The sequence below is a fragment of the Anguilla rostrata genome, chromosome 14 (assembly GCF_018555375.3).
Source record: "Anguilla rostrata isolate EN2019 chromosome 14, ASM1855537v3, whole genome shotgun sequence".
Classification (NCBI taxonomy): Eukaryota; Metazoa; Chordata; class Actinopteri; order Anguilliformes; family Anguillidae; genus Anguilla; species Anguilla rostrata.
In genome coordinates this window covers 20,773,394-20,801,383 of record NC_057946.1, presented here as the reverse complement: position 1 = coordinate 20,801,383, position 27,990 = coordinate 20,773,394, and the positions used below count along the sequence as shown (strand labels likewise).

Below are 27,990 nucleotides of genomic sequence, written 5' to 3'. Positions count from 1 at the left end.
ATCAGGCGTGCTGCTTAGTCTGCTGGGGGTGGGTAAAAGTGAAAGCTGAGGCGACTGACCAATGTGTCCGTTTGTGTTTGTCTGTGCTAGGCTTGCTGCCGGAGCTGGACTTTGCACTAGGCCCTTTGAGCCTGACCTCCAGCATGAGCCTGCTGGTCCGTCACACCCGCCAGGGCCTGCAGTGGCTGAGACTGGACTCCAGTGTAGCGTAGCGCCCGGCCTGCAGACAGCCCTGCTGAAAGCCCTGCTCACAGCTCTATGCAGCCCCTTGGTAACCTTTCTTTTTCTGTTTAATTATTAGCTTCCCGGCCACCACGAGATAGCATGCGACCTGACCCCTATGCACTTTGTCCATATGGAAAACAAGCCCACCCTCCTCCCCTTTTGTTTTAACTTTCCTACAGAGTAAAAGGGATTCGGTGTGTCTGTGCCAAAAAGAAAACGCAGGGTCCACTACAATGCCACGGTCCTTGTGTAGTTTTGTTCCATCCCCACGTTCTCCCTTAGATACAGCACTCTCCCTTTGCACCCTCCCTTCAGTGGGAACATGGTTCTGATTGGTCCAGAGAGGAATGGGCCCTGAGAGGGTTCTGGGGTTGCAGGCTGACCCGTACGTGGCACGGGGCTGCCTTCCCTGTGTGCAGACGTCTGTCCTCATCCCAAAATGGAGCAGCTTCTGTACAAGCGCCCCCCCCCGTATTAAAGGGTTCTCCACCCGGCTCCGTGCAGGGCGGGGCCGGTGATGTCAGCAGTGTCTGAGCTTTTCTATGGGCTGAATGGGTATGTGGGATATGGTGTGGGAAATGGTGGCGGCGTCAGATTGGCGTGCGCTGGGTAGCTTCTTGTCACATCCCCATTGAAACTTACTCTGGGTGCCAATGTTTCCTCCTGCGGTTATTTATTATCATTATTTTTTATTATTACTATTGTTATACTGTGATTATTATTTAATGAAATCCTTAGCTTGGTGAACTGTAGGTTTTGCATTAAAATGTTGGAACCCAGTGATCAGGTGATGAATTCTGCCGTGCATCTGTTTGCGAGCAAAAACAAAGTAATAAACCAAATATGCACTGGTGAGTCAATAAGTTTGAATTTTATTAAGGAATATGAGATGCATCACTGTTAAAGTGGATCCATGGACTTTAAGTATATTTGATGTTTACTAAAGTATTTTTAATTGGCATATTTAATTTATGGCCAAATGGATTTAGGCCGTAATACAACTGATTTTGGAATGCGTTTTGGTGGCTTCTTTTGAGAATTAAACCCTTTCTAAAGAATTAAACCATGCTGCAGGAACCTGGGCCCATTATGCCATTTTCAGTCATAATTGGTTTCATTAATGAACTGTTATACTTTGCTTATTCAAACCCCAGTACATTGGAGTAGGCTGCGGGTGGGAGGTTTAACATTTTGTAAAATATCGTACAAATTAGGTAGCGTAACACAGAGGCCTTGTCCGGGACCCACTGTTCAGGCAGGAGCAACTCTACCTCATCTGTTCTGCACACCAAGACCGATCTGAATGTTGGTTCTTTGTAGTTTTGATGACGTGGATGGTGCTTCTGTGATTATAAACACACTTAAATCTGCGCCTGTTACGTTCAGCCTTCAACAGCAACATCTGCTTACCTAGCCATAATCTTAACCCTGACCATTAATTTGGAAAATGTAAAAAAAAAAAAAAATGCTGTAGCTTTCAGAGTACAATCAGTTTAGACCCGTTATTATGAGTGTGCAATTAACTGTAGATTTCCCTTTTTTATATATAGCCAGACATTTGCATTCTCCTGAAAATTAAATGTGTGCCTTAGATTAATGAACTGTTAAAGCCCTTCCCCGTCACCCAGACAATACTTAATACATATTTGGCAACCACTGTAATTCAGGTATGAAATCATTCCCAACACGATCACCTGATTGGAAGGAGGGGGAAGGGGATTAAATGCAGCAACCTGTTTGATTTTTTTTTTAAGGAAAATGTCAAGGCAACAACCAGGAATTTTCTGCTTGTCCTTATGTTGTATATAGAATTGCAAAAACACTATTTTTCCCAGAACATTATCATTTAGACATTTTATGTATTAAAGCACAGACATAAAGCTTGGAAATGTGTATGTATATATATATATATATATATCTATTTTATTTGATCAAATTCATTACCTTCCCTTTTTGTTATGAATACCCTTTAATATATATATTTACTGGCGTTAATTTCTCCCCCCCCCCCAGCAAGTATTGACAAGAAGTCATGAGATTAATGCATTCAACACTACTCCTGACTGTCCCCTCCCACCTTGCTGGTAGCTTTTTTAAAATAAACTTCCAGGAGAACATTTTGAAGTCAAGATTTTTTTTTTTCCTCCCCACGTGAAGTGTAATCAAACTGAGAGTCTTAACCTTTCAATTTGAATTAAAATACTGTGGCTGTTTCAGTGGGGCTTAAAACTACTTAAATAATGAAAGCAGAAATTGAGGAATCAGATGGTGGTTTCACTGAATTCACAATGCCGGTTAGCCGACTCCTGCATCTGATTCTTACCTCTGATTTCTTACGAGTGTCTGTTTACCCTGTGGACAACTAAACAGCTGTGCTAAATAACCTGCTGTTTTGTCAGGAACATTTAAAACAATATGACATTGCAGTTCATATCGGTTATCAGACTGAATGGTTGCAAAGTCAAGGATCAAAAAAGAGGAAATCGGCATCAGTGATACTGGCTCATACTGGCCACATGACTTAGTTATGTTGGGATTCTGAAGGTATTGTATAGATGTGCAAACGATTGCATTAGTAATAGCTTGAACCAGATTGTAATGCAGTTTATTTTTATGACCAAATGGAAATTTTCTTTATTTATATTATCAATATTCTTACATTTTATTTCTGTGTGCTCCTTGGTTTGTTACTGTTCAGCCTGTGTGCGTATCTGGATAGGACTGTTAGTCTACACTGGATCTGGCCAATATCAATTGCTGCAGTTGCACTTTTTTGGTTGAGTGAATTAAAATTTTCTAATTTCTTGTGGAATTTCTTTTTAAAAAAATTGCACAAACCCGAATGTCACAAAAAATGAAGTGCGACTGATGTATGTTTCTTGTAGCTATGGATTAAACATGGGTGCACAGCAATAATTTTTTGGTGAACAAAAAATAAATTAATTTAAAAAATCAGATTTCTTATGCATTTTTGTGGCTTAAGGAAGATTTGTGCTGTTGTTGTTCACTGACAACGGAACCAAGAATGGTTTTGACAGCAGTGTTGAGCTGGTGTAACAGATAGTTAAATAAGAGCCCAGACTCTGTCTGGCTAGCTAAACGGTATGGCACAAAAAAAACGATTGGGGTCTACTGGAAAAGACATTTGATATTAAATGTGAAGATGCAGAGGCTGCACTGAAGCACAAAATATGGTATTTCTTGTATTTGTCCATTTTACTGTACAACTTTGGAAGGTATGAAATGAGTACACAGGTACTATGGATTTTAGGTTCCAATTTTTACAGTTCTCCCCAAGTAAAATGTGTGGATTACAGTGTATTTCAAGCATACTCTGTGGTCTTTTTTTATTTTTTTTATTATATTTATTTTTGTGTTTTCTCCACTGCATATAAAATGTCACTGCTGCACATCAGAAGTTAAGAGAAACCTGTGTCAGAGCATTCTGTTTCCACCAACATGAAAATCACAGCTTTTCCTGTATTATTTTGTTTTTTAAGGTTTTAGAGTGAAATTTATGTGCAAAATGTGGCTATACTCCTGTATGCAAAGGGAGTATGCTCTTCATGTGCAAAAAAAAAAAAATTGAATTACAGGTCTAGGCACAAAAAGGACAAAAGTCACATGTACCTATTCAATTATGGGGCAAGTGTGCTGAATTATGTTGTCATCTTCAGTTTTTTTCCTTTAAGATGTAAATACTTTGTGCTGCATTATACAGGGATGTGTAAAGACTGGTAGATAGAAAATAGATTTTGGTTGAAGATGCCTCTGCATTTGTTTTCCTTTCTAAAGAAGGCATTTTTCTGAAGTTTAGTAGCTAGGTTGCTACAGATCATGAACTGGTATGAGGGAAAAACTGTTCAACAGTTAGAAAAATGGCTCACCAGTGAATTTCCACCCTCTTGACCAGTAAACTGTAATATAAAATATTTGAAAGGAAGCAATAAAGTTGGGAAACCATGCAGTCTCTGTTTTATTTTGTACACAAAACTATGTAGCAGGGAAACCAAAATATCTGAAGCTTTTTTTTTTACATGAACACTGAATTCTGCCTTTCAGACAACATAATTAAATGACATGCAGATGTCTTTCTAAATTTATTGGTACCTGTGTCAGAATTTATCTCAGAATAAATTACAATATTAATAAATGCATTTCTGAGATACTGAGTAATGAAATTTGGTTCATGTTTATTCATGACATTCTCTGAGACACCAAGAACTTTAAAAGACATTCATCTTACAAGAAATTAGCTATAGAGATTTTTCACCAGCGGTGCATTTAATGGTTAGATTAACAGAAGCAACGGTCCTGGAATCCCAGGTCTTAAGATTGCATATTTTCTCCGTAGTTGGCGTTGGAGAAATTAGCCTGCAAATCAAATCAAAAACAAATGAAAGTCTATAAGATAATAATGGTCACCAATAAAGAACTGAACTTAATGCAAGTTCCCATTCTATTTTAAGAAAAAATTTAAGCTTTTTTTTACCTTATAAATGTAATTAAAATAAATTCTACTTACCACATCAGTGTTCTTCAGAAACCTGGCTGGTCTCCAAATTTTGATTATGTAGTAACTCAGTCCCAACAGCAAAGCACAAATAACCACAGCCCCAATGATGCCTCCAGCAATTGCTCCACCGTCTTAAGAAAAATATGGGCAAATTCAGAGACCCAGAATCCATTTTGCAACAGTACAATACATCCATCTTAATTTAGGCAAATGTTCTATGTTCATATAAGTGAGAATTTTTGTGAAAAGCCAGCTTACATATGGTATACAAATTTATGAACAAAGTATATTTCAGTTGGATTTCATTTTAATCTGGGCCAACCAAGGATGTAGCTGGACTAACCTAATTATATGTTGCTTTTATAGGTTAGGGTCTGAATATTGTGCAAAAATAAAATGAATTATCATGATACAGTAATGTTTTGTGAAGTGTTTATATTATACAAACTAGCCATTAATTTAATTATTTTCTAGTTCTATAATGATTGTAATCTGAATTTTAGCTTTTGGAAATTTGTAGTACAACAGGAAATTTCATCCTTTTTGTATTTGTTATTACGTTTCTGTTAAAATGTTTAAATGAGAGATTGTGTGTAAAAATGAACTACTTACTATGTCTTGGTGCATCTGTAGGGATAACTGGATTACCATTTTCATCAGTGTTATAGTCTGTTGGAGAAAAGTAGAGTGATAATGCAGATGTTATTTTCTGCACATGGTGATGATCAGCCATAGCCTTGTACATTTTGAAGCTCTTGGTTTATTGGAGGTTCTCGTGCTCGGCTCTGTTGGTGGGGAACGGGCCTCACATTGGCGGTGACGGCAGGCGAAGCCTCTCTTCTGCAGGCAGTTGTTGTCGTTCCATTTCCCGTCCGGATACATCTCCACACAGTTCTCGCTTCCTGCGTCGCCCGGGTGGAAGGCCTCGTTCGGTTCCCCCGGAGCCCAGTTCACATAACCAAGGCTCGTCATGTCAGTCCACCCCCAGCCAACTGCAAGAAAAGTGCAGCTGTTCACTCGTTTTTTAATGGTTAAATTATTTTTATAATTTAAAGTCAGTTGTAATTTTTGCTGATTTCACGCCGTTTTTCAATTTTACTGCTATATACCGACAGCAGTACTGCGCTGTCTGTTGGCCATTTTAAGTCATAAATGAAGAACCTTCGTATCTTCATGTCACCCAGCTTCTGGAAGAAAAACACTTTGGCTGACGTTATCCTGTGTGTGCAGGGTCTGTAACTGGCTCATTATTCCAGTCCATCCATTAAGAATTTTACAGTACATTAACTGGGTGTACTGGGCAGAGCATCTGGTTCAATCAGAATGAATGGCAGCACCCTAATATCCCCTGTAAGGGCCATTCTGCAAACACAGTGCATCATTGCCGGATACCGAAGGGGAAAACCTACAGGATCGGTCCCTGGTGAGTCCAATCCAGACGTTGTGGTACTTGGTGTAGTTGATGTTCCTGAGGAAGTCCACCTCAGCTTGGCTATGGAGAGACACCAGGTCTCCGTGCAGCTGCTGGCACTTGTATCTGGACTCTGGCCAGGAGTAGCCATTCTTCTCATTGTAGACGAAGTAGCAGTGTTGCCCAAAGCGCCACCAGCCTCGACGGCACTTCCCGTCTCCAGGTGCCGGAGTTGGCGGAGGTTTCTCTGTGGTTTGAGGAATCGGCGTGATGGTCTAAAATTATTTTCTATAAACGTGGGCCTTTGAACCGCAGTACTAATAACACAACCCTAACTGTAACACCATCATTCAATGACATGTTAAAAGAGTGTTAGAATTAAGCCTTTCATCAGGTATGGTGATAGTTTTTGAACTTGTACCATACTGTAAAACATACAGTGTACTAAAGTGAGTTCTCTCGTACATAACGCAATTACATATTACTAATCTGCTTGATTCACTCTTACACACCTACCAAAAGCCCTAACATTATTTGAATAGAGCAGGGATCCTCTCTCTCATGCTGGAGAGGGAGGTGGGTACCTGAGGTGATTTTGCAGAGGTAGCGCTTGGCGGAGCGGCAGTCCGTGTCGTTCCACAGGCCGTGTAGGTGGAGCGAGGCGTGCATGCTCACGCAACCTTCGCCCGCGTGGTTGCTGGGCTCACCAGGCCCCCAGTGCGTGAAGTACACGGGCCAGCCATCCGTCCAGGAGTACGAGTCGCCGTTCTCCTACAAACGGCACGTTCAAAGTCACATTCAGAGAGCTGCACTCGCTCTACCATCTTCGCCCTGGCCATACTGTTAAACACCATTCTGCATGCTCCAGGCGTCTTGTTTTCACATCTTTCTATTTATTAATTATACATATAAGGGAAGAGAATGCCGCTATTCCACACGCCCTTCTTGAACACCAAGACTGTGAAACAACAGAAAGAAAAAAAGGAAGAGAAGAAAAAAGGGTGTGGGGGAACTAGTGAATTGGAGAAAAAAAGAAAAAATGAAAAGGTCGGACTATTACAGCACAGCTTTCTCTCTAACTTAATTAAATACCGCAGAGTCAGATTACTGCTTAGTACTTAGAGACTATTTCCTGGTCTGGTTACATTTGAAATGGTTAACGATTTGCACCAGCAGGGGGCGCTCCTACCCCTGGATACAGGTGGGTGCGACAGATCAGTGGTAGCAGCTGATTTGAGTCTCGCCTCAAAACATTTTAAAAATACGATTTCTAAGATCATGTCCATCAGTGCTCTGGGCATACTTGATATTTCATTACAAATTTTATTGCTAGCAATGTTTTTGTTACAACAATTATTATTACTACAACAGCGGAGGTTGCTAACCAGGAATAATTAGCTGTACCTGTCGCCTGAGTCCAATCCAGGCGTCTGACTTTCCCTGAAGCACAACCCCGGCCACGAAGGCCTGGTCGTAGCTCTGGTCGATGCTAGCCAGGTTGCCTTTCTCCTGTTCGCACGCCTCCTGGGCCGCCTCCCATGTCTTGGGCTCCTCCGCCAGCTTGTAGCAGTTCTTTTTCCAGGAAATGTACCCTGAGGGGCAGGGGCTGCTGGTGGGCGGTGGCGCAGGTATGCTGCTCGCTGTGTGAGGCACGAGGGACCACAGTGAACACTCCAGACAGACAGTAAATAGCTTGCATGAGTTCATGTGCAAACCTTTCTTACATATACTTTATAATGTACAGTAATCAACCACATTATTTGATCGTAACATTATTGCAAATAAGCAATTCTCTCAAAAAAAACATTTTTTTAGGGTACTGCTCCGTGTCTCTACTCATAACTGAATATTTAACTTAGGTTCAATATTTATGCTGTTGGTTCATCAAATTAAAAGTGTCTGATGTATGTGGACTGCTTCTGTGTTCTTAATGACGCAACAAGAAAGCAAAATCTTCTTCAATGATAAAAAGTCAAACCGTAATGGGATATCGTGCACGAAGAGCAGCACGCATTCTATGGTATACCTTGCTCAGGTGCGCTCAAGGCTGTTTTGGAAGGAAGCCCCGTGCCATTATGACAGACAAAGTGGAAACTACAGTGTAACCCAAACAGTGGAAAGTGTGAATCCGCTGGACAGCAAGGTGTTTGTCGGATGGTGTCCCGAGGGCCAGACTCACATTTCTTTACGTAACAGACCCAGCCTCTGTTCTCGTGACATTTTTCGTCGTTCCAGCGGCCAGTGACCAGGATGCTGTGACTCATGGATGCACAGTGTTCCTAGAGGGAGGAGAAAAAAGTCCTTCATTTCTTTCTTCTTTTTTTGACATTGTAGACATTTTTTTCAAGCCTTTTTGGTCTTTCAAATGTGCAATTGTGTGGTTGCTTTTGTCTTTCTCCGTCTCTATTACATTTGTAATGCGTGCACCCACTGTGCCCATCTCAGAGGGAAGGTGCAGTTTAAGGAGAATGCGACTGTCTCACCCCTATCTCTCCGTTGTTGTTTGGCTCTTTCTCAGCCCAGTTGGTGTACTTGACTGGACTCCCATCGCTCCAAGCGAACTTCCCCTCATGAAGAATATCAGACAGACCGATCCAAACGGGCATGACCAGGTCCTTAAGGTAGCTGGCCACAAAATCTGTAAACGGGACGTGAACAATGAGCTGAATGTGCACAGCTACTGGACTGGACTCATGCGAAAGGTTTAGCTAATTCAGGGCTGCCCAACCCTGTTCCTTGAAAATGTACCCTCTTGTAGGCCCTAACAAAGCACACCTCATTCAACAGCTAGAGATTCGGCTGCTAACCTAGTTGAACCAGGTGTGAAAAATTGGGGCTATAATGAGAACCTACAGGACGAGAGATCTCCAGGAACAGGGTTGGGCAGCCTTAACTAATTCTTGGATAAGTTACAAGGAGCTCACTGCATCCAGTCTTACCATTCTCGTACTGACTGTCAATGACAACCAAGTCTGCTTTAGGCTCCAGTTTGTTTTGGCACCAGTCTTTTGCGAAGGTCCAGTTAGCTTTAAATTCGTTCTGATTGTGGTGATCTCCTTTGAATAAGTAGCACTTATTTCCGAAGATCTTCCATCCTAGGGAAAATTAATCAATTGAGCCATGTTTTTTATGAGTGCTGCATTTGATGTACTGTAGAATCTATGAAGGAGTCTCTGTTCTTTATAAAGTGCATTGTTTATTCATTCAGGTGACATCTATGTCGCATACAGTGAAGTTTTGTCACCTTCTGGGCAGTTTCCTGGCCAAGGCTGTGTAGGCGGGGGTGGAGTATGATTATCTCCAGGGTATTTTTTGCACACATAACCTGCAGTATCCCTACCACAGTTCACATCATTCCAAGTGCCTGCAAAACAAGACTGGATTACATATTCTATGCAGTAAGGGTCCATTTACTGCATGAAGAAAGTAGTTGTGTACAGTAATTCATACAGTGTTACAATATTAGCATCGCATTTTTAATGTTTCTGCTGCTTTGTTGGTTTACTGCTGGTTTACTTTCACCGACAACTCACCTAGGCCACCAACGCAAGTGCTAGGTCTGTGTATCATTAACATTTTATTGATTAAAATCCTGACACCAATACTTTGTTCTGAAAAGGTTTCCCCTTTTTTCTGTTCAGTCTCGGCTGTCCAATTGTGCCTCTTCTGCCATGTGACCCTACACCAGGAGCACTGCAGCTGAAGTGTAAGTGTACACACTTCTCTGGCACACACGCCTGCAATCCAGTACTATTTTTTTCTCATACCAGGCCACACAGTGCTGCAGGAGAAGTGGCACATGGTATATCCCACTAATGGCGGGTAGCCTGTGGGCACATACCTCATGTTTGGGATGAGCAAATGCTGTCATCCAAAAGATATCCTAGCTAACTTAAATCCGCCCATTAACTGAACCATAAATAATGTCCAAATGTACAGTAGTATGTAAATGTCCGTGGATAGCTGTGTGGAAAAAGTACCTGGATATTGGCTTATCTGCACACACTGTTCCTCTCCGTTGGCATTATTTGGCTCCCCTTTTGCCCAGTTTACGTATGTCACTGGGGAATGGTCCACCCAGCTATGGAAGGGGAGTAATAAAATTAGTGGTTAAGGCCTACAGCACTGTAGCCTAACCTATTACCAAACTGTCACTGCTTATCAGCATGGAAACGAGCGACTGCATACATATATTCTGCTCCTGCGATCCCTGCCATCACCATTCCAATCCATCCTGCGCTGAGCTGCCCTGTCCCCACCTGCAATAAACAGGCAAGACAGGTCAGTGAATCAGCACCTGCACTTATATCTGCCAGTCAAACCCACTGAGCAGTATTTGTATTTTAAGCAATGCAATTGCAATCACATTTTCTGTTTTCTGTTGTATTAGGCCACCTGTGCTCTTCAAAGTGCAGCATATACTTAAAGTCAAAATGAACAACCACTACTGGTACCAATTTCATAGGTTTTTACTTACTATTACTTTACTTACTATTGTGAAATGTCAAATTCCTTAAAAATATTCACCAAGCCCAAGGACATGCTTGCAGACCAAGTACACAGTCCAAAATATATTGTATTACCAATTAGATTATATATCCTTCTTTTCAATTTTGTTTTCTTCAAAATACAACTTCCAAATGTTTTCTTCAAACTCCATTGCATTCCTGAAGACCATGTTCATACATTCCACAGGTATAAATGTAATAGTTCTATTATAAGAATTTGTATTTATGGGATTCCAAAATATTGTAGAATAAATTGTTGATATCTTTTTGTTCAAAAATGATTTAAAGTAATTTGTATCTGTTTTCCAGTGTTCAAGTCCAGTGTTCTTGAAGACCAATTACAGAGAAAAAGGCTTAATGCCATCATCCCTGCCAGGGGAGGGTACACCAACTATTAATCACAGGGATGGAAAAAATATTTTTTGGGGAAATTATAATTGGTAAAGTTTTTTTTTTTACTTTGATTCCAATGAATCCTTAAATACTGTACAATATTTTCAACATAGGAGGAAATTACAACAAATCATAATTTAATAACTTTATAATAATTTCATAATGTTATTTGTTCTGTACAGTCTTTATTGTGCATCATTATCAAGTGTTCCAATAATTATGGAACTATCTGTATAATAGCATGTTTGCAGAATTGTGCTTACCATACTGTTGACAAATGCCTGCTCCTCCTTGTCAGTGATTGACACTAGCCTTGCTTTCTCCGCGTAGCATCTGAGCATAGCGGTGTAGAAGTCCACGACATCAGTGTCATTGTAATAGTAACAGGTATTTTTGTACTTCCGCCAGCCCGGGTTGGAGCCACATTCAGGTGCTATGAACAAATAATGGTCCAGGTAAGTGAGTCTGTCACGTCCATGTTACTACCTTCCTAAACACATTTACTGTTCATGTTTTTTGTCATCAACTAATCAGACAAGAACATCTGGCTTATCTTTGTAATGTGAGACAATTGCCAATATGATTGCGAAGCTTGGATTGGTTATACTTACACTATGTGTCAGTTTCTTGCCTCGGTATTCAATCAGCACTCGTTGGCTAACCGACAGCTGAGACAACTGATAATATCAGTAAAGGGGGAACAGTACGGCTAAGAAGAGAGTGTAGGTCACCTGGTAAAGGTGGAGGAGGCACCGGGGGGATGATGGGCTTCTTCCCCTTGGAGATCTCGCAGATCCAGTCCTGATGGGCATCACAGTTGAGGTCATTCCACCAGGACGAGCCATTGACCGTGCTCACCATCTCCACACAGTTCTCTCGACCCTGGTGGTTGTTGGGCTCCCCAAAACCCCAGTTGGTATGGCTGAGAGCTGAACCGTCACTCCACTGGTAACCTGAACCCAACATGTAAATAAAGCTTTATTCAGATTGCCAAATTGCAGGCATTAATCATGAACATAGTCAATGTAATCAACTTGAATCAATCATGTTCGAAAGGTAGAAAAGAAGTGTGATGCACAAGCAGACCTGTATTGGAACCAATGAAATACTCTCAAAAAGTGCGAACCCCGCCTTCTGGTCATTATTGGCAGGCTCAATTACACCAGACAAGATCAATCGAGCACAGAAAAGTATTTGAATCCAAAATAAATAGATATTTGACCCAGGTCTGTGCAGGAGCTACTCATATAGAATAATGCAAAATATATTTCTGACGTTTATATGACTCCTATATTCGCTTCATATTTATTTGAAAAGGGCAATCATGCTCCTGCTGTACATGCCTCCCTCTATGGCATTGTGCTGCAGACCAATCCATTTGGTCCTGCCCTTGGAGTAGTTGGACAGGAAGATTTCCTCCTCAAAATTGTGGATGCTGACAAGCTCTGCCCCCCTGGATCTGCAGTCCTCTCCTGCCGCATTCCAGCTCTTCTTCTTAGAGTAGTCCACCATAAAGATCTACAGGAGAACACACACAGCCAGGTTAATTCAAAATCATATGGAACCAGTGACAGGGAGACAAGATCAAGTTGACAGAGTCAAGTCTCTGATTCAAATTCAAAATGTATTTTTATCCAGCAGCCCTGATTTGAAAGGTCATACAGATATTTCCACTTTGTTTGCGAATTTGCTGTTTTGTAGGATGGTAGGATTCCATTTCTGTTGCAGTCACATAAGACACTTATATTGAACAGCAAGCTGCAATTTAGTTTTTTCCTTTTTTTCTTTTCTTTTCAATTCTTCATATTGCTTTGTTGTTTTAACTATTTCAGAAATCATTAAAATCAGATTTAGAGGTAGCAATTATGATGACAACCATTGATCTGTGCAGTTATACCAGGGGTGTCCGTATCTCAAAAAGGGCCAGTGTGGGTACAGGTTTTTGTTTTAGCTCAGTACTACAATAACTGATTCAGCTTATTAATGAATCATGGTCTTCAATCAAGACCTTGTTAAGTAGAATCAGGTGTCTTGGTGCTGGGAAAAAACAAAACCTGCACCCACACCGGCCCTTTTTGCTCACTGGATATACAGTAATACAGTTTGAAATTGAGCCTTGTGACCTTTGGTCTTCTCCTCAAGACACATGCATAGCCAGGTGCGGGTTGGGTAGTTTGGATATCAGCCACCGGTTCTGAGATGAAATACATAACAGCCCCTTCCACCTGAGCGGTGGGGGTGAGCTGCAGCTCACACACCTTGTAGCAGTTCCTGAAATGTCGTTTAGATATCCAGCCTGGGTCGCAATCTTGTGTCGGTTCTGGGGTGGGGGCACGGGTGGGGGGAGAAAGACCATCCCGCTGTCCTTCACATATGAAAGGGAAGGACTCCTGACAGGCCTTGTCATCCCAGAATCCACCAGTGGGACCTGTTGTCATAGCAACACAGGATCCGTCTCCACTGTCTAGAGAAACCAGAGACAGAGAGGAGTTAAGTTTAGTGTCCTGGGTAAACTGCAGGCTTCCCTTCCCTTCCTTGGCTACAGTTCAAATATAAAAGACTGCATCTTGTTCATGCTAAAGAAAAGGCAGACAGATCCATCAGCTTGTACCTGGCTGGTTCCGGTCCCAATGTGTGAAGGTGAGCGGCGCTTCGTTATCCCAGATGTAATCCACTCCTCCAAAGTCACTCCCTTTGGCCCGTAACCCAATCCACCAGAAACCAGTGTAGCCTGCCAGCTTCACAGTGAAGTGGGACTGTTCATATCTGGAACCCCATCACAAAAGAAAGCACACGGGCCGTGGACTGTCTGACATTTCTTGGTGGTGAAAGCTCTGTGAACAATATTCTCAGCAACAAGCCAACCCCAATTTTTTCACAATAACCCACAGGAATTGAGAATAAACCAGGTGAGGGTAGGGATTAGAACTGACATGCAGTGATCCCACCATATACCAGAAAGAACTCTCTGCTCTGCTCTATTTGCGAATGGTACCCCCCTTTCCCAACTCACACTTCCCCTTGTGATTAGTGTGGCTCGGAAAACAATGTCTGTGAAGCAAGGTGCACTCACATATCCATGATGTGCAGCAGTTTGCTGTCTCTCTGTTCACAGAAGGCCTTGGCCTCGGACCATGTCTTTGGTGTCTCTTCTATCCAGTAGCAGGCGTAGGTATAGGCATCCCAACCCTGCAGTATGGGCAATATAACAGGCACAGAATGACAGCCTACATGCTTTACTTTTATCTAAACAATTTTAGTACAGTACTACAATTGGCTATAGACACTGATGTACTGTCAGCTGTGTTGAACTCACCTCTGGGCAGCCGTAGACAGTTGGAGGAACCGATGGTGCTGGATAGTGGGCTTTGGGCTTCTTGCAAATATATGTGTTCAGTTCTGTGCATGGCACATCATTCCACCTGCCAGTCTATGAAAAAACAAAGATGGTGCTGCATTTAGCTCAAACACACTTTTTTAAGACAATGCAAGTATAGGTTTGAAGGTGTTAGCACTACAACGCTTCAGACTCAACGAAGGAAGCCGAGTTTATACCTGGTGTAACATCTCCACACAGTCCTCACTAAACCCGGCATGGTTGTTGGGTTCTCCAGGGGCCCAGTAGGTAAAATGGACCATATGGTGGTCAGCCCAGCTAAAGAAGCCCTGGAAGGCCATGTCATTCAGCCCAGTCCATACATCACTGGTGGCTAGAAAAGGATCACATTAAACCCATCAGTCCAACCCATGGGCATTGAAAATCACTGCTTGAGACTATGCTCATTCAAGTCAGGTTAGTCACATTTCCATTTGTGTTTGTGTATCCATAGAACATTGACTCAATATTTGTGCTAATTTCGTAATGAAGCTAGGGCACCGTGGGAATAATACGTTATTTGACTCAATGAAAACACTTGACCATAACATTTTTACAAACACAACACTGTGAATAAGAGGTCTAATTATCTATTACTCCCAATGGAAACCATGGCTATATTCACAATGAGCCCATCATTTTTCTAATTGTCAGGCTAAGGGGCAGGTGTGCATTATATGATTTTCTCACGGGTTATGTCATCCGGAGTTTGGATGCCTTCTCACACTCACACATGAGGTTCAGATTGTGACAACTGATCGGATTATAGTATTCTGATTGGTCAACGGGAATCAAAACACAGAATCCACTCACATGACCTCTCACACCAGATAAATTCAAGCCAACAGTGCCCAAATTTTTTTGACATGTAAAAACAAGTAAAACAAGATGGAACAGTTTGGAATGGTATCTCAAAGCTTGTGAGTTGCGACATTAAGTCCAAACGTTTTTCTTATGATTTGGTCCCAATCTGAAAAAAAAACAGCAGCTCATATAATGTACACCAGCCCTAACTCAAATGACGTGATTTCACTTCCTCCCAACAAAGCAATTTAGAACTGCTGGTCAATTGTTCTTAGGGCTCCAATGAAGTTTTCAAGGACATTGTGTAGCTAGAGACTCATGAGGCACAGGTCACATGATCACCCATGTAGAGGTAGCTCTGGAGCCAGCTTTGCTCTGCCAGGGACAGAATCCACACAAGGTCGGCGCCCAGCTTCTTGCACTCCATCCGAGCATTGTGCCACGTTTTCAGGTCACTGGAGGCCTTGTAGCAGAAGTCACCAAATTCATACCAGTCAGGACCTGAGCACCTCATCTCTGTAATAGAGCAGTATTAGCCAGTGAGTGCTCTCTGCACGCAGACCATGAAAGCATTACTGACATACGTCCCAATATCACTACTGATTCTCTATAACCTATTGGATGAAATTGAAATGAAAAAGACCAGTTAAATTATATAAGTGTTGTTGCTTTGACATGTGAGTCAGTGTAGCGCTATCCTACATACTGTACCTCCGTCTGCAAACTGGTATGATGTTGGAAAATTTGCGTTGTATCTGTGGAGGGTGAGAAGGAAAAATCAGGAATACAGTGTTTAGTGGGTACCGGAGTACTGGATATGTGAAAAAGGCAGTATAAATTCCATCCATCAATATTAAAAAGTGAACAGAAAATGAAGCGTGATCTTTTTGTCAAAAACAGTAACAATGATAAGGAGATTGGTAATCCTATATATTCAAATGGGCTGCATGCTTCAAGGTCCCGTGAAGTGTGAACGAACAGGAGCTTCTCGTGGTACGCACTGCCTGGAGATAATGCCGTTCTTGGTCGAGCCTGGATAGAAGGACTGCCCTGGCCACTTCATCAGCGTGCAGTCGCCCCCAATTTCATTCAGCACCACCCCGGCGTGGATCGCAGCTGCGCAGATGGTAGAGTCCTGTGAAAACACACACGGATGCCACATTTCTCAAGTAAATACAAAAGAATAATTAGATGTGTAATAATCATAACGTGCATCTGATCTGTTTGCTTACCCCTCTGTAAGTTTGGGATCCATAAACTGTGTATGGTTCAGATGCACAGCCAGCTGGGCAGTGAACCCTGAAATATACGCACAAATGTTATTAAAATTATGAGCAAAACCCCAAAACCCATGATCCTGCACAGATGCCTGTACCACAGTACTGTAGGTTTGACCTGGAACAATTTGCTATTGTGTATTACTATAATCAGCCGACTTTGAAATTGTGCAAAATATCTATATGTAAACAAAATTTAAAAATTTAATTAAAAAAAAAAATTGATGTCAGTTTATTGTCTTCAGTATACCTAACTCTGTGACAACAATGCTACACTAATCTTTAGATTGTGCAAATTGTGAACGTTTCAGTCCTTAACTGTTTAGAATTTTTAAACAACTAACAATTGATGAACACAAAAATATTGGAAAAGGTTTGCAATAAACCATAATTGGTTTGTCAAGAAATAATCATTGATAACATTGTAAAAGAAGGAATTCCTTTTCGATACAGGAAAAGATGAATAATTTCAGATTTAGTTTTACTTACATCATTTGATCATTAAAGACGTTAAAGGAGGGCTCGGCGCTACAGGAGACAGCATCTGTAGATAAAAACATCGTGAACATTTGTGCCAAAAAAGTCCGTGGGAGTGTGACTAAACTGAGTTACTTGCTTTGCTTTAACGGTCGTAGTGCGGTGGGCTTACAGTCGGGCTTGCACCCCAGGATGTCCAGGCGGAGTCCGGCCTGACCCTGGGCCTGCTGAGGCCAAACTCGGATGTGCTTCCCAGAGAAAGGGGTGCCAAACAGCTGCATCTCTGGAGTGTTTCTGTCTGCGCTTCCAGGAAACGTCTGCGAGAGGGAAAAAGTTACATTTTCTCATGAACACTGTTTTACATGGAAAACCTAATATCAGCTAATATGATATAGTTTTGATGGTCATTTAAACCTTTTCCTTAAAGAAAACTTCAATTTTAATTATTTTTCCACTAACAATTACATTCAAATATATATACAACAAATTTTCCCAACGGTTGGATTTAATGGATAAAAACTAGATTTATATTTCATCAAAATCTAATAAATAGCTATAAAAATACATTTCATCCCCGATATGGGATCAGTCCCCTGCAAAGCTTATGCCCTTTAAGCAAGAGTCCCTATAATTAGCTGACATACACTAGAACTATGTTATTATGAGACTAAGATTGTTACGTCCTTAAATTTTCACACTTACCCCTCCATCCGCATTGTAATCAGTCCACTGAATCCCGTCCATGCTGCTCTGGATTTTGAAGGTTGTCACCCAATTATCTGCTCCAGGACATCCTTGGATAGTAATGCCTGTGACCTTCTTAGCCTCTCCCAGGTCCACCTGAATCCAGGAGTTTCCTTGAGTGGGGAAAAGAGTCGGTTTCGGTCAGTTGTGTGAAGGATTACTCTTCCTCGTGCTAGTTAAAAGGTTCTCTTTCCTCTGATAAGTGCTCTTACACATATTATATCACAGCATTGCCCACAAAAGGACTCAAAGTTGTTATAGTAGTTTTGACATGTAAAATCATTAAAATATTATTTTACCACATTCTTGAGTTAAGATTTTTCAGGTGATACAAAATATTTTAGTTTATCATGAATGACATTGATTGAGAGGTCCTGCAGAGAAACTTAAGTTTTGGGTCATTGTTAAAGTGAACAATGATAGCACTGAATGAAAGAGCTCTGGAGAGGTTGTAATTTAATTACAAAACCAACATTTATTATTTTTCAATATTTTGGTACCTGTCATGCATATGATATTTTTTATTTTTCAACATTTTGGTGGGATAATTATTCATTTTGGTGCATCAGTAATTTAATGTGACTCTGGGAGTGCAGACACACTGTATTGAAAAGGACAAGTAAACCAATCAAATTCAGTTTTGCTTGTCATCTTTAGTAAGGAAATTGATGCAGCACCATTCTGTAGAGGGCACAAGAGACAACTGATCCCAGAATGGCAGGGATGATAAAAAGACACGCTGAATGCAGTAATGATTCAGAGGGGGGGACTGGCCACTGGGGGGCGCGTACTTGGTTCAGATGGCATCCAGCAAGAGTTTCCGTTTAGACGGGCCTTCTGAGGGCCCATCCCGCTGCGGGACGAGGACGCGGAGAGCTGTGCGTCTGTGACGTTGCCGTCCTCCACCCCCAGACCTCTCACGCACACTGAAAGGGCAAACCAAAAGCGACTAACAGTATACGTCCAGAAAAGTGCTCTTTTCCATACAGTGATTAAAAATGACATCAAGCCCAAGACTCCATGATCGTCTTTCGATCACTCCGTGATACATCATTCATCGTTCATGAGTGCAGACATACCGTTTTGTTCACAGCTGTATACCACCTCCAGGTATTTGGTGACGTGGGAACAGGTGTCCTCATCAACATGAGCATACAGAAAGCAGAAAGGGCGATTGTCGCACAACTTTCGCACCAATGGCAAAATACCCTCCACTGAGCACGATCCTAGTGAGGCAAAGGCAGAAGTATTAACAATGAAATAAAAAAGGGAAAAAAAACGATTGTGATCATTCAGCATACTTTTAGCATAACTACGGATGCAATCAAGAAGTACCTGTCTTTTGGAATGAAAGCATTGCCTTTTAACTCAGCATGGAAGTTGATATGGGTGTAATGGAAAGGAACCTGTGTGAAAGCAGAAGCTCAGACTACTGTTGGGAACTCGAGTCGCCTGTCCAACACACCTGAGGCTCCATTCTCATAGGGGCAGATCTTGTCATTCCTGCGTCCGAAGAAGGCCGACTGGATGTTGATGACGCTGTTGTGGGGACAGTGAAGGGCTGTGGTAGATAGCTCACAGGTGTAAGAGGTGAGGAATCCTGTGGACATGAAGGTCATCATCATCTCAAGTAGTGGTGGCTTTAGAGAAAAGAAGAAAGTACATGATCTGGTCTCTGTATAAAGCATATTTTATGGATAGTGAAGGCAACAGTACCGTCATGGGGAGGAGGGGGTACTGGTTGATTTCCTGTGACATAAACAAATGAAAGCAGTTGTTTACTTATGGGGAAGCAACAGCAATGTTTGCACTCTATGATGATCTTTCATTAGGTTGCATACACCAGTTGTAAAAGCCCACTGGCTGAGCGTACCTCGTCTTTTGCAGATATAACCCCTTTGATAAGCACAATTATCATCGTTCCAGTAGCCTGAGTTGATCAGCATGGAGAGACAGTCTTCCCCGTAGTAGTTATCCGGCTGACCTGAGAAAAGAAAGCAGGTAATTACAAAAAAAACGAGGGAAATTTCAGGAAAATCGTTCAATTCAGACATCCATCAGATAATGTCATGGCTTCACCATATAAAATAGGTTGATTCTTACAAACTGATGTATGCATCAATGATTATATATAATGGCTGGACATTATACAATGACTTTTTATTTTCTGTATGTTTTTTCAGGTCCTTTAGGCTCACAGTAGAATAGTTTCAATGGTAACATGTAGCAGGATTTTATTGCACATGAATTATATAATATGGGTTTTCTGTCTTCACCTGCTGCCCAGTTGATGTAGCGAAAGGGAGAGGCGTCAGTCCACTCCCAGCCTCCCTCTGCAATAGAGTCATGGCCGCCCATCCACATTGCCACACCAGTAGGAATCTGTTGGACTTGAGCTTTGAGACAAGAACAGACACGGAAAATGCTGCGTCAAAGTTGTGTGTATTGTCTCAGTTGAATCTATGCTCTGTGCAAGACAATAATTCAATAAGAGAAGCAGGTTGTTGACCCTGAGGCTTTAAGGGGTGTTGGTAGACCTGTAGGGGGCAGTCTTCACCCCAGACCAAGTGTAAAACCAATACCAGTGCACCGTGTCCCGAATGCTATTGCAATGATTGGACTGTGCTGTAGGAGATTACATCTTTCATGTGAGGTGTTAAAGCATGGCCCTGAATCATTGCCTTCTTTAAAAGCCCATGGTACTTACTGAAGGCATGAGGGGTTTCCCCATGTCCTAGCCATCACCTACCAGTTTACCTGACTTAAATAACCTCTCCACCTCAGCTAACGTATGGTGAATATTTTGACTCAAAATAGCAGCCATGTATGAGATGTGTTTCCCCTCATCTGTGTAAAGCACTTTGAGATACAGTGCTACATTTATGCAATTCATGATTGTTTTTCTGAGGCCTGACCTTGAATAAAGCTCTGCTCAAAGGGCTCAGTGATGCTAATTAGATCACCACCCTGGTTGATGCAGTCAGCCCGAGCGTCCGCCCAATTTCTCATTGACAGGGAGTTGAACAGGTAGCAGAAGTCATTGAAGGGATCAGGCACCCAGGAGCCGCACTTCTCATTCCATCCTGTAGGGGGACACGCACTAATAAATACGCCAATGGGAAAAGGAGGAAAACTCAAAGATGGTATTTGTAGCAGTTTTCATTTTCAGAGTGTGCTAACAAAGAGGAAATATCCTGATTACCTGGTCCAGATGTTGGAGGGGGTGGGGGGCCTTGTCCTTTTCCTGAAGAGAAACAAGGACAACAAGTGAAGGACAAGGAGCCAATGGATGAGATCAGAAATTTTTTTTTTTGCAGTCCGAAACCTGAAACCATCGCTCTAATGATGATTATGATGAGGATGAAGAGGTAATAGACCCATACTTGACTCACGTGAGGGATGAAAATTAAAACAACAGTCAACTTATTGAACAGAGGATTCAGTGATTTTAATCCGCAATCGAGTCCAGAAGGAAGTTAACAATGTGGCCAACAGTGTAATGGCACGTGAAACATTAAAAAGGTTTATCATAAAAGGAATACTAATGTGACTATGAACGCTTACACACTGCAAATTGATGTGGATGAAATTGTTTCAAAAGTTGACTAGTGCATTTTGATAAGTTGTCAATATAGCATAACTTAAATTCCTTAAAAAACAGAAACAAACAAAAATAACAGGTAACACGTACTTGCTTGGTGATAATATGCTAATAAAAACACAGCTGTCATTTATCAATACATTTACTTCACATAAATTTTATCATTCCATTAATTTGAACAAACGTTTCAAAAAATAATCTACTTGTTAGGACTTGAGATACTGCAAATATTTCATGTAACTGAAAAGGGGGAATTTCCTGTTTCCATCCCACTAGAAAAACAATCAGCCATGTGGCTTGCAGGAAACAGAGCAAATAATAGCAAACATGCGCAATATAATTTTACCGTTTTTGGTTTAAAAATTTTTTTTACACAGCACAGAGTGCCTTGCTAGGATTAAGCAAATTGAAACCTTTTTTGCAGATGAAAGGGGCATTGGTGGTACAGAAGAGGTCATTGAGATGTCCGGGGTTGATGTGGTCCACTCCTCGAACCTGTATGCAGTCCTCATTGCCCTGCCAGTTGTCTGGCTGATTGTCATCCCAGAAAAGCAGCTCCTGGACAGAGATGAAAAAAAATTGCTAACAACAATGCACCCTTTCTTCTTCAGAACAGAACCCTTTGTTCTGAACATGCTTTTTTCAGAATGTCCTTGACAGTATTTAAGTGGCCAGACAATTTGACAAAGCCGTGGCTGCATTTAATTCGCTGATCTGATCTTTAGGCCTTTTCATTAGCATTAATATTTTGTATTTGTGCTGTATTACATTGACACGAATGGATTGGGTTTTTGTTTATTCTTATCTAACTGAAGGTGCAGGTGTAAAATACACAATAATGGTAGCACGTCACTAAAATTCCACCTAACATGCCAAACCAATCTAACAAATCCAAAATTCAACAGCCTTACGGAAGCAATTTCATAGCTGTGGAAAAGAAATCTTATCAACATACTTAGGTTAATATAATGCAGTCAATTGAATATGTGATAACATTCTCTCTCCACATAATGAAATCTCAAACTAAACTTTCCTAACTGTATTAGTGTATTGATACTGTATCAGTGTGTGGTCCATTATGGTTACGCATAATCCACAAAATGTGAAAATGTCTGCAGACAGCATTATGTGGATTAAAATCCCACACTCACCGGTAGCACTGTTGTCCCATCAGACCAAACATACTGCCCTTCCACGGCAATGTCATTCAGACCAATCCACGATGAGTGTGTCATATGAGCTATAGACACATTTATCATTAGACGCCAGAAAACACAGACCCATGCATAATATGCAGCAATGAGCAGCCAAAACATTGTCAGAATATTGCCATACCATGTCACCATACCCCAAATGCTTTGTCACCAAGAACAATTCTCGCACATAGTTGATCTCCAAAAAATTAAATTGTTCTTATATTAGTTCTCTCAATTTATTGGATGTCTCTGGAGTATACTTTTATTTTAAAGAGCATAAGATCAAGACTTAATGACTCACCAGTCAGGAAACTTAACTCTTCTTGACTACTGAAGCTAGCCAGGTGTCCATTTTGGGTTATGCAATAGGCATCTGCATCCTGCCAGTTTTTCAGTGACTCACTCTCAAAGTGATAACAGTTGTCTCTATATAGTATGTATCCTGCATCACAGTGTGAGTCTGACCCAGAACCACCGGGGAAAAAGGTGTTATATTATATATGCAATACATACAATAATTAAATAAATGACATGCACACATACATATACACACACACATATATATATATATATATATTACATTACAGGCCTATATATATATATATTATTGTTCATAGATGTTCACCAGTGCCGCCCTCTAACCTGGAGGTTTAGTTGGTACCACGTTTTGGCCGCCAACCATTTTACAAATGTATCCCTGGTTTTTGAAGCAGTTGGTAGTTTCCCATTTTCCATTGTAATTTCCTGTAAAATATGGGAATGATGGAATGAGGAGGAGAAATCAAATATATTATTGACCTTCTCTTCTTCTGAACTCACAGACCTGCTTTATGCTGTGTGTATCTTACAGTCCTGAATTAGGCCCTGTGTGCACCCGACAGTCCTGAATCAGGTCCTGTGTGTTCCCCACAGTCCTGGATTAGGCCCGTGTATTCCTCACAGTCCTGAATAGAGCACCCACACATCCTCACCTGTGTAAATTTGGCCACAGTCCCAGACATTTTGTGTGTTTCGGGGAAAATTAAGGTTCCAGTTTGTGTAAGAAATAGCATCGTTGTCCGCCCACTGGAAAGTGCCATCCTGGTTCTTATCTACGAATAGGACAGAGAAATAAGAAATTCCCACGCAGACTTTAAGAACAGAAGTGCCAGAGAATGGATTGACCAGGAGCATGGCAAAAACATTATACACTATCACATGATTGGAACAAAAGGAAAAAAATGCATGAATACTTAATATTCGAAAACCTTATCCTCTCAGAATGTCTGAACAAAGCTCCAATATCCCTACCTGAGATACCAATCCAGACATCAGGAACATCAACTTGATGCAGATCAGGCAGTTGTGCATTGATGAAGAACTGCTCTTCCTCACTTACGGGACAATAGACCAAAAATATGTAGTTAGAACAAAGGTCATACACACATGCAGCAATTGGTGAAATGACTGTGAAAAGGCCCACACTAAGGAAACGTCGAACAGCAAAGTTACAGAAAGGCGTACAGCTGTGTGTTTTCGTGCGCAGTGAGATCTGGCTTGCCTTTTGATTGTTACCAGGCTTGCGCTCATGCCTGAACATCTGGTGAGAGCCTCGTGCCAACTGGTCAGAAGGTTGAGGTTACTGACGACCCAATAGCAGCTCCCACTGAAGCTGAGCCAACCCGGGGGACAGATTGCTGAAATCATTAAGGCAGAGCTGAAGTTCACTTTCCTGCCCAACAATCTAGATTCCTCAAAGGAAAAATTAACCTGTTTTATGAGTTTTTGCTTTGATGACTGAGTGCAATAAGTATATTACATTGCAAATTGCCCCTCAAGAGAACAAAATCATATGATGTCAGCCCTTGTGGATATAAAGTCCTTGAATACAAATGAATATTACATTTCATTAAAAAAAAACTGTAAATGGTGTTTGTGTATTAGTATATTTGGGGAAAAAAACTTCCAGGTTTGTCACTATGGGGCTCCTACTGCTGTTAATGTCTTACTTTCCATTCCTCGCTTGCACATGTAAGGGCGCTCGTGACGACAGAGGTGGGACCTCCACTTCCCAAATTGTTCATCTGGGTCTTTGATCACTGCAGAACAGACTCCATTCATCTTATCCCTGTGGACAAAGAGGCAGGCCTTGACCACCTGTCTTTTCTCACCTCAGCCAAAAAGTTATTTTTTTCATCAGCTTCCATAGCGGAATAGACTCAGCCTTACGTTAGGTCAGGCTGTCCCGTTCCCCAGTTGGTGTAGGATGAGGATGAGGCATCTGACCACTGAAACTGTGTACTGTCAACTTGAACTTGGCAGGAAAGTTTTGTGCAGCTCTGTGAAACCAACACAAAAGTTTTCATTTGCGACTTGTCACCCGAGCAAAGAAGTTGAACAAGAGATTGTTTATTTACTTTCCGTTTCACAGGTACGGTTTCCTTTGTTCAGGTATAGATCATCCAGTTTTATAGTTTAACATTACTTAAACGTTGAAACAGTGAAAGTAGGTTCAAGATAGCTGTAGGTACAATTTTATATAAGAAGGGCACACCAAACGGGTTTATTCACGGTGTTGACAAAATACATTCAGCATGCGCTAGTGCAGGTCTAAGACTGAGGTAACTTTGCTGGGGGAATACACTGGTTTATAGCAAGACTGTTACCAGGGTGGAAAAGCCAATCCAGAGGTCATAGAGTGAGGCATCAAGACGACCTGTCACATATTGTTCCTCCTCGGCAGACGTGATGGACACCAGGTCCCCTCCCTCCCTCACACAGTCGATCCTCGCCGATGCCCAGCTCTTTCGTGTGTCTGATTTCAACTTGTAACAGTTTGAGCCGAACTGCTGCCACTCATTGGCCACATCACATGTTATGGGCGGGTTTGCTGAAAGAGGAGGATTCTGAGTGAGTGCAGACTTGGGTAGAATAAACAGAGAGAACATGAACCCAATCATCTCCTTTCATCCATTTTGCTGATCCGTTATACGCGCGTATGCACTCTCCTGATCAAAGGTCTGTCCTCTGGGGACAAGTTGAACCTACGGTTGGGTCGCTTGCAGATGTACCGGCGACTGACAGTGCATGTTTCATCGTTCCACTGTGCATGAGAGCTTCCTACGACTTGTCCACAGTCCTCATTGTCACCCCAGTTGTCAGGCTGGCCTGGCCTCCAGTATCTGAGAAATTCAAATAAGAAAATAATGGCCGCTGCCAAAGAACAACACACAAGAAAGGGGACATTGGAGTGTCTATGAATGCACACCACTTAATCAGACCAGACACCCCAGTGCACCATTAGGAGTCTTGTCTCTACTTTTGTAATCTACCTTTGAGGTTCTCCAGTACTTACTCAAGGTAGGGGTAGTATACACTCCCATCCGACCACTCCCAGGTACCCTCAGCAGCAATGTCGTTCAGCCCAATCCAGAAAATCTCTGTACCAATCTGAGTCCACACCCATGTCTACAGAGCCAAAGACATGAGGCCCATAATAGCCCAAATATAATATGTAACACATTACCTAGAATTTATGTGTATGTATGTATTCCAGAAAATATTATGACACTTTCCAAAACAGATATGTCTGTGCAGACCTAAAGTTTGACTTCTATTTACTAAGATAAGGAAAAGAGAGCTGGGCTTCCTCTTACCCTCTCATGAATGTCCAGGATGCTCATGAGGCTGCTGCCCAGACTCTGACATTCAGTGAGGGCGTCATGCCAGGACTTAAGGTCCGAGGAGAATAGATAGCATTTGTTTTCATACTCTCTCCATCCTGACTCACACTGGCCAAATGCTAAACACAGGGGAGGAAGAGAGAATGGAGAGAAAAGAGCATAATCCATCATGCCAATATACCTTATTTTCATCCTTTTTACTGCAGAGGTTTTTTCTGAAACAATTATTTGTGGGTGTACTGTAAATATTTTATATTATGAGAAAGGGACCTTGGGTCATAATAAAGCAGGATTACATAATAAAGCAGGATTATTATGAGATTTGGGTCTGCAGGTCAATCAGATTGGAGGCCCATGTGGACCATTTGGTGTAGTCCATTGTATGTGATAATACATATTGTCCCAGGTGTGCTGGGATTTTGTTTTGAAACCCATTTTATTACTCATTTTCCTTTTTCATAGAAAAATATATTATGTTTTCACAATTTGAAATGATTTCTCTAGGCCCATACTATCACTCCAGCATTCTCCATCTATTTGAGAGTGGAGACTTGTATGCATTTAATTCAGTGTGTCCTGCGAATCAAGACTCCACATACATATAGAAGGCCCTGTAAATTTTGAGACCTATGTCCAGATCTATAAGTATATCTAAATCCCTGGAGAAATTCACAATCTTATCAACTATTACTTGTGTGTGCTGACTGCAAGGTAAAAGGAAATTAATATGATGCATACCAAAATAAACATTGTGTCAAGATAGATTTCCCACGATTCCCAGTGTTGTCATGAGATTCCCAAACCTCATGACAACACTGTAAAAACCCCTGCTTTTCCAGCAGTAAAGATAAAGTGCTGTTTTACCTGGATTAGAAGGAAAACTTTTCAAAAACCATCACGTTTATCTAAATGTAAATATGCAATGTGGGTGTGTGTAAATTTATAAACAATCAATTTGTGTCCTGATCTACAGACATTATACCTAAATGGATCCAGCATATTTTGTATTACAATATGATTTCTTACAGCAAGCACAAGGTGATAGAAGAAAAAAAGGACATCAATTTCTCGTATTCTACAAAAGAATTCTGCACACTTGGATGTATTGGAATAAAAAAATAGACGCTTTTTTAAGAATTGCATTTAACGGACTGAAAAAGAGGACTGCATTAGAGAAAAGAAACATCTTAAAATCGGTTTATCCTGCATCTTACAACCCAGTTGTAACAAAACGAAGGACAGTCAAAATTATAAAATAAAGTAAATCTCATAGATCCAAACCTTCCCATCAAGCAGCCCAAGCCAGATCCATGCTATTAGAGGACTTACCACAACTTAAGAGCCCAGACAAGACGACAAGAATGAGCAACATACTGGGTCTTCTGCACTTCAGATAAAGCCTTCCTGCTCAGGAGCGAGTTGTACACATCCTCCAGTAACTGTTGCTTGAATTCCCAGAGCACAACCCTCTGTTTGTCCCAGCTGTCAATCAGTACAGCTCTGAGAATCCCAGAGTGAATCACCAACTTTTCTTGAACAAACCAAGGTCCAAAGATTGAGGGCAGTAAAAACCAAAAGGCACCATGAGCGGAGTCAAGAGCCTCCATCAACAATATGCAAGCAGGTGCAAACAAGAACATTCAAAATCAGGTCAACATGTGGCATAGACCTAATGTCCTGTTTTACATCAACTTAGATTTAATTCTCATGAAGTGTATTCCCCAAAAAGTTTGACCATGTGAATATGTTGCACTACTAAGAGTAACATAATATACTAGATTGGGAATCTATAAAAATCTG

The 27,990-nt window shown here is 41.4% G+C and overlaps 2 protein-coding genes across 3 annotated transcripts in view; one reads left to right on the top strand and one right to left on the bottom strand.

Annotated features, from left to right (window-relative positions):
* The window catches only part of aff1 (AF4/FMR2 family, member 1), a 46,288-nt gene extending 42,100 nt beyond the window's left edge, over nt 1-4,188 (top strand). For both annotated transcript variants that reach the window (XM_064308497.1, XM_064308496.1), the window contains exon 19: nt 91-4,188. In XM_064308497.1, the coding sequence (XP_064164567.1) occupies nt 91-212 (122 nt within the window). In that variant the 3' untranslated portion in view covers nt 213-4,188. The remainder of the gene's footprint in view (nt 1-90) is intronic.
* LOC135239665 (macrophage mannose receptor 1) lies at nt 4,178-27,703 on the bottom strand. Its single transcript, XM_064308494.1, has 50 exons — nt 27,520-27,703; nt 26,164-26,309; nt 25,863-25,975; nt 25,556-25,689; nt 25,174-25,397; nt 24,737-24,846; nt 24,517-24,635; nt 24,069-24,204; nt 23,819-23,901; nt 23,500-23,619; nt 23,171-23,272; nt 22,830-22,988; nt 22,484-22,572; nt 21,746-21,890; nt 20,934-20,975; nt 20,647-20,814; nt 20,008-20,127; nt 19,605-19,715; nt 19,448-19,480; nt 19,197-19,331; nt 18,811-18,957; nt 18,523-18,657; nt 17,690-17,844; nt 17,160-17,304; nt 17,000-17,054; nt 16,466-16,532; nt 16,235-16,368; nt 15,945-15,988; nt 15,576-15,749; nt 14,609-14,763; nt 14,370-14,483; nt 14,127-14,242; nt 13,665-13,819; nt 13,312-13,517; nt 12,397-12,571; nt 11,785-12,006; nt 11,317-11,486; nt 10,341-10,411; nt 10,133-10,233; nt 9,397-9,516; nt 9,092-9,247; nt 8,636-8,790; nt 8,332-8,431; nt 7,557-7,792; nt 6,737-6,923; nt 6,151-6,399; nt 5,551-5,733; nt 5,354-5,410; nt 4,751-4,872; nt 4,178-4,599 (listed from the first exon to the last, which is right to left on the bottom strand). Exons 1-50 carry the CDS (start codon nt 27,560-27,562, stop codon nt 4,555-4,557), a joined length of 6,483 nt encoding a protein of 2,160 aa, XP_064164564.1. The 5' UTR covers nt 27,563-27,703; the 3' UTR covers nt 4,178-4,554.
* Between the last annotated feature and the right edge of the window lie 287 nt (nt 27,704-27,990).

Bases quoted from the DNA above. Each gene is read 5' to 3' on its own strand.
- LOC135239665 (XM_064308494.1), bottom strand. From the start codon at position 27,562: ATGTTGCTCATTCTTGTCGTCTTGTCTGGGCTCTTAAGTTGTG. The intron at 14,764-15,575 runs GTGATCATGTGA...ATCCTTTTCTAG, and splicing joins CCAGAGCTACCTCTACATGG to CCACCAGTGATGTATGGACT. The intron at 9,248-9,396 runs GTGACAAAACTT...AATTTTCCCTAG, and splicing joins GCCAGGAAACTGCCCAGAAG to GATGGAAGATCTTCGGAAAT.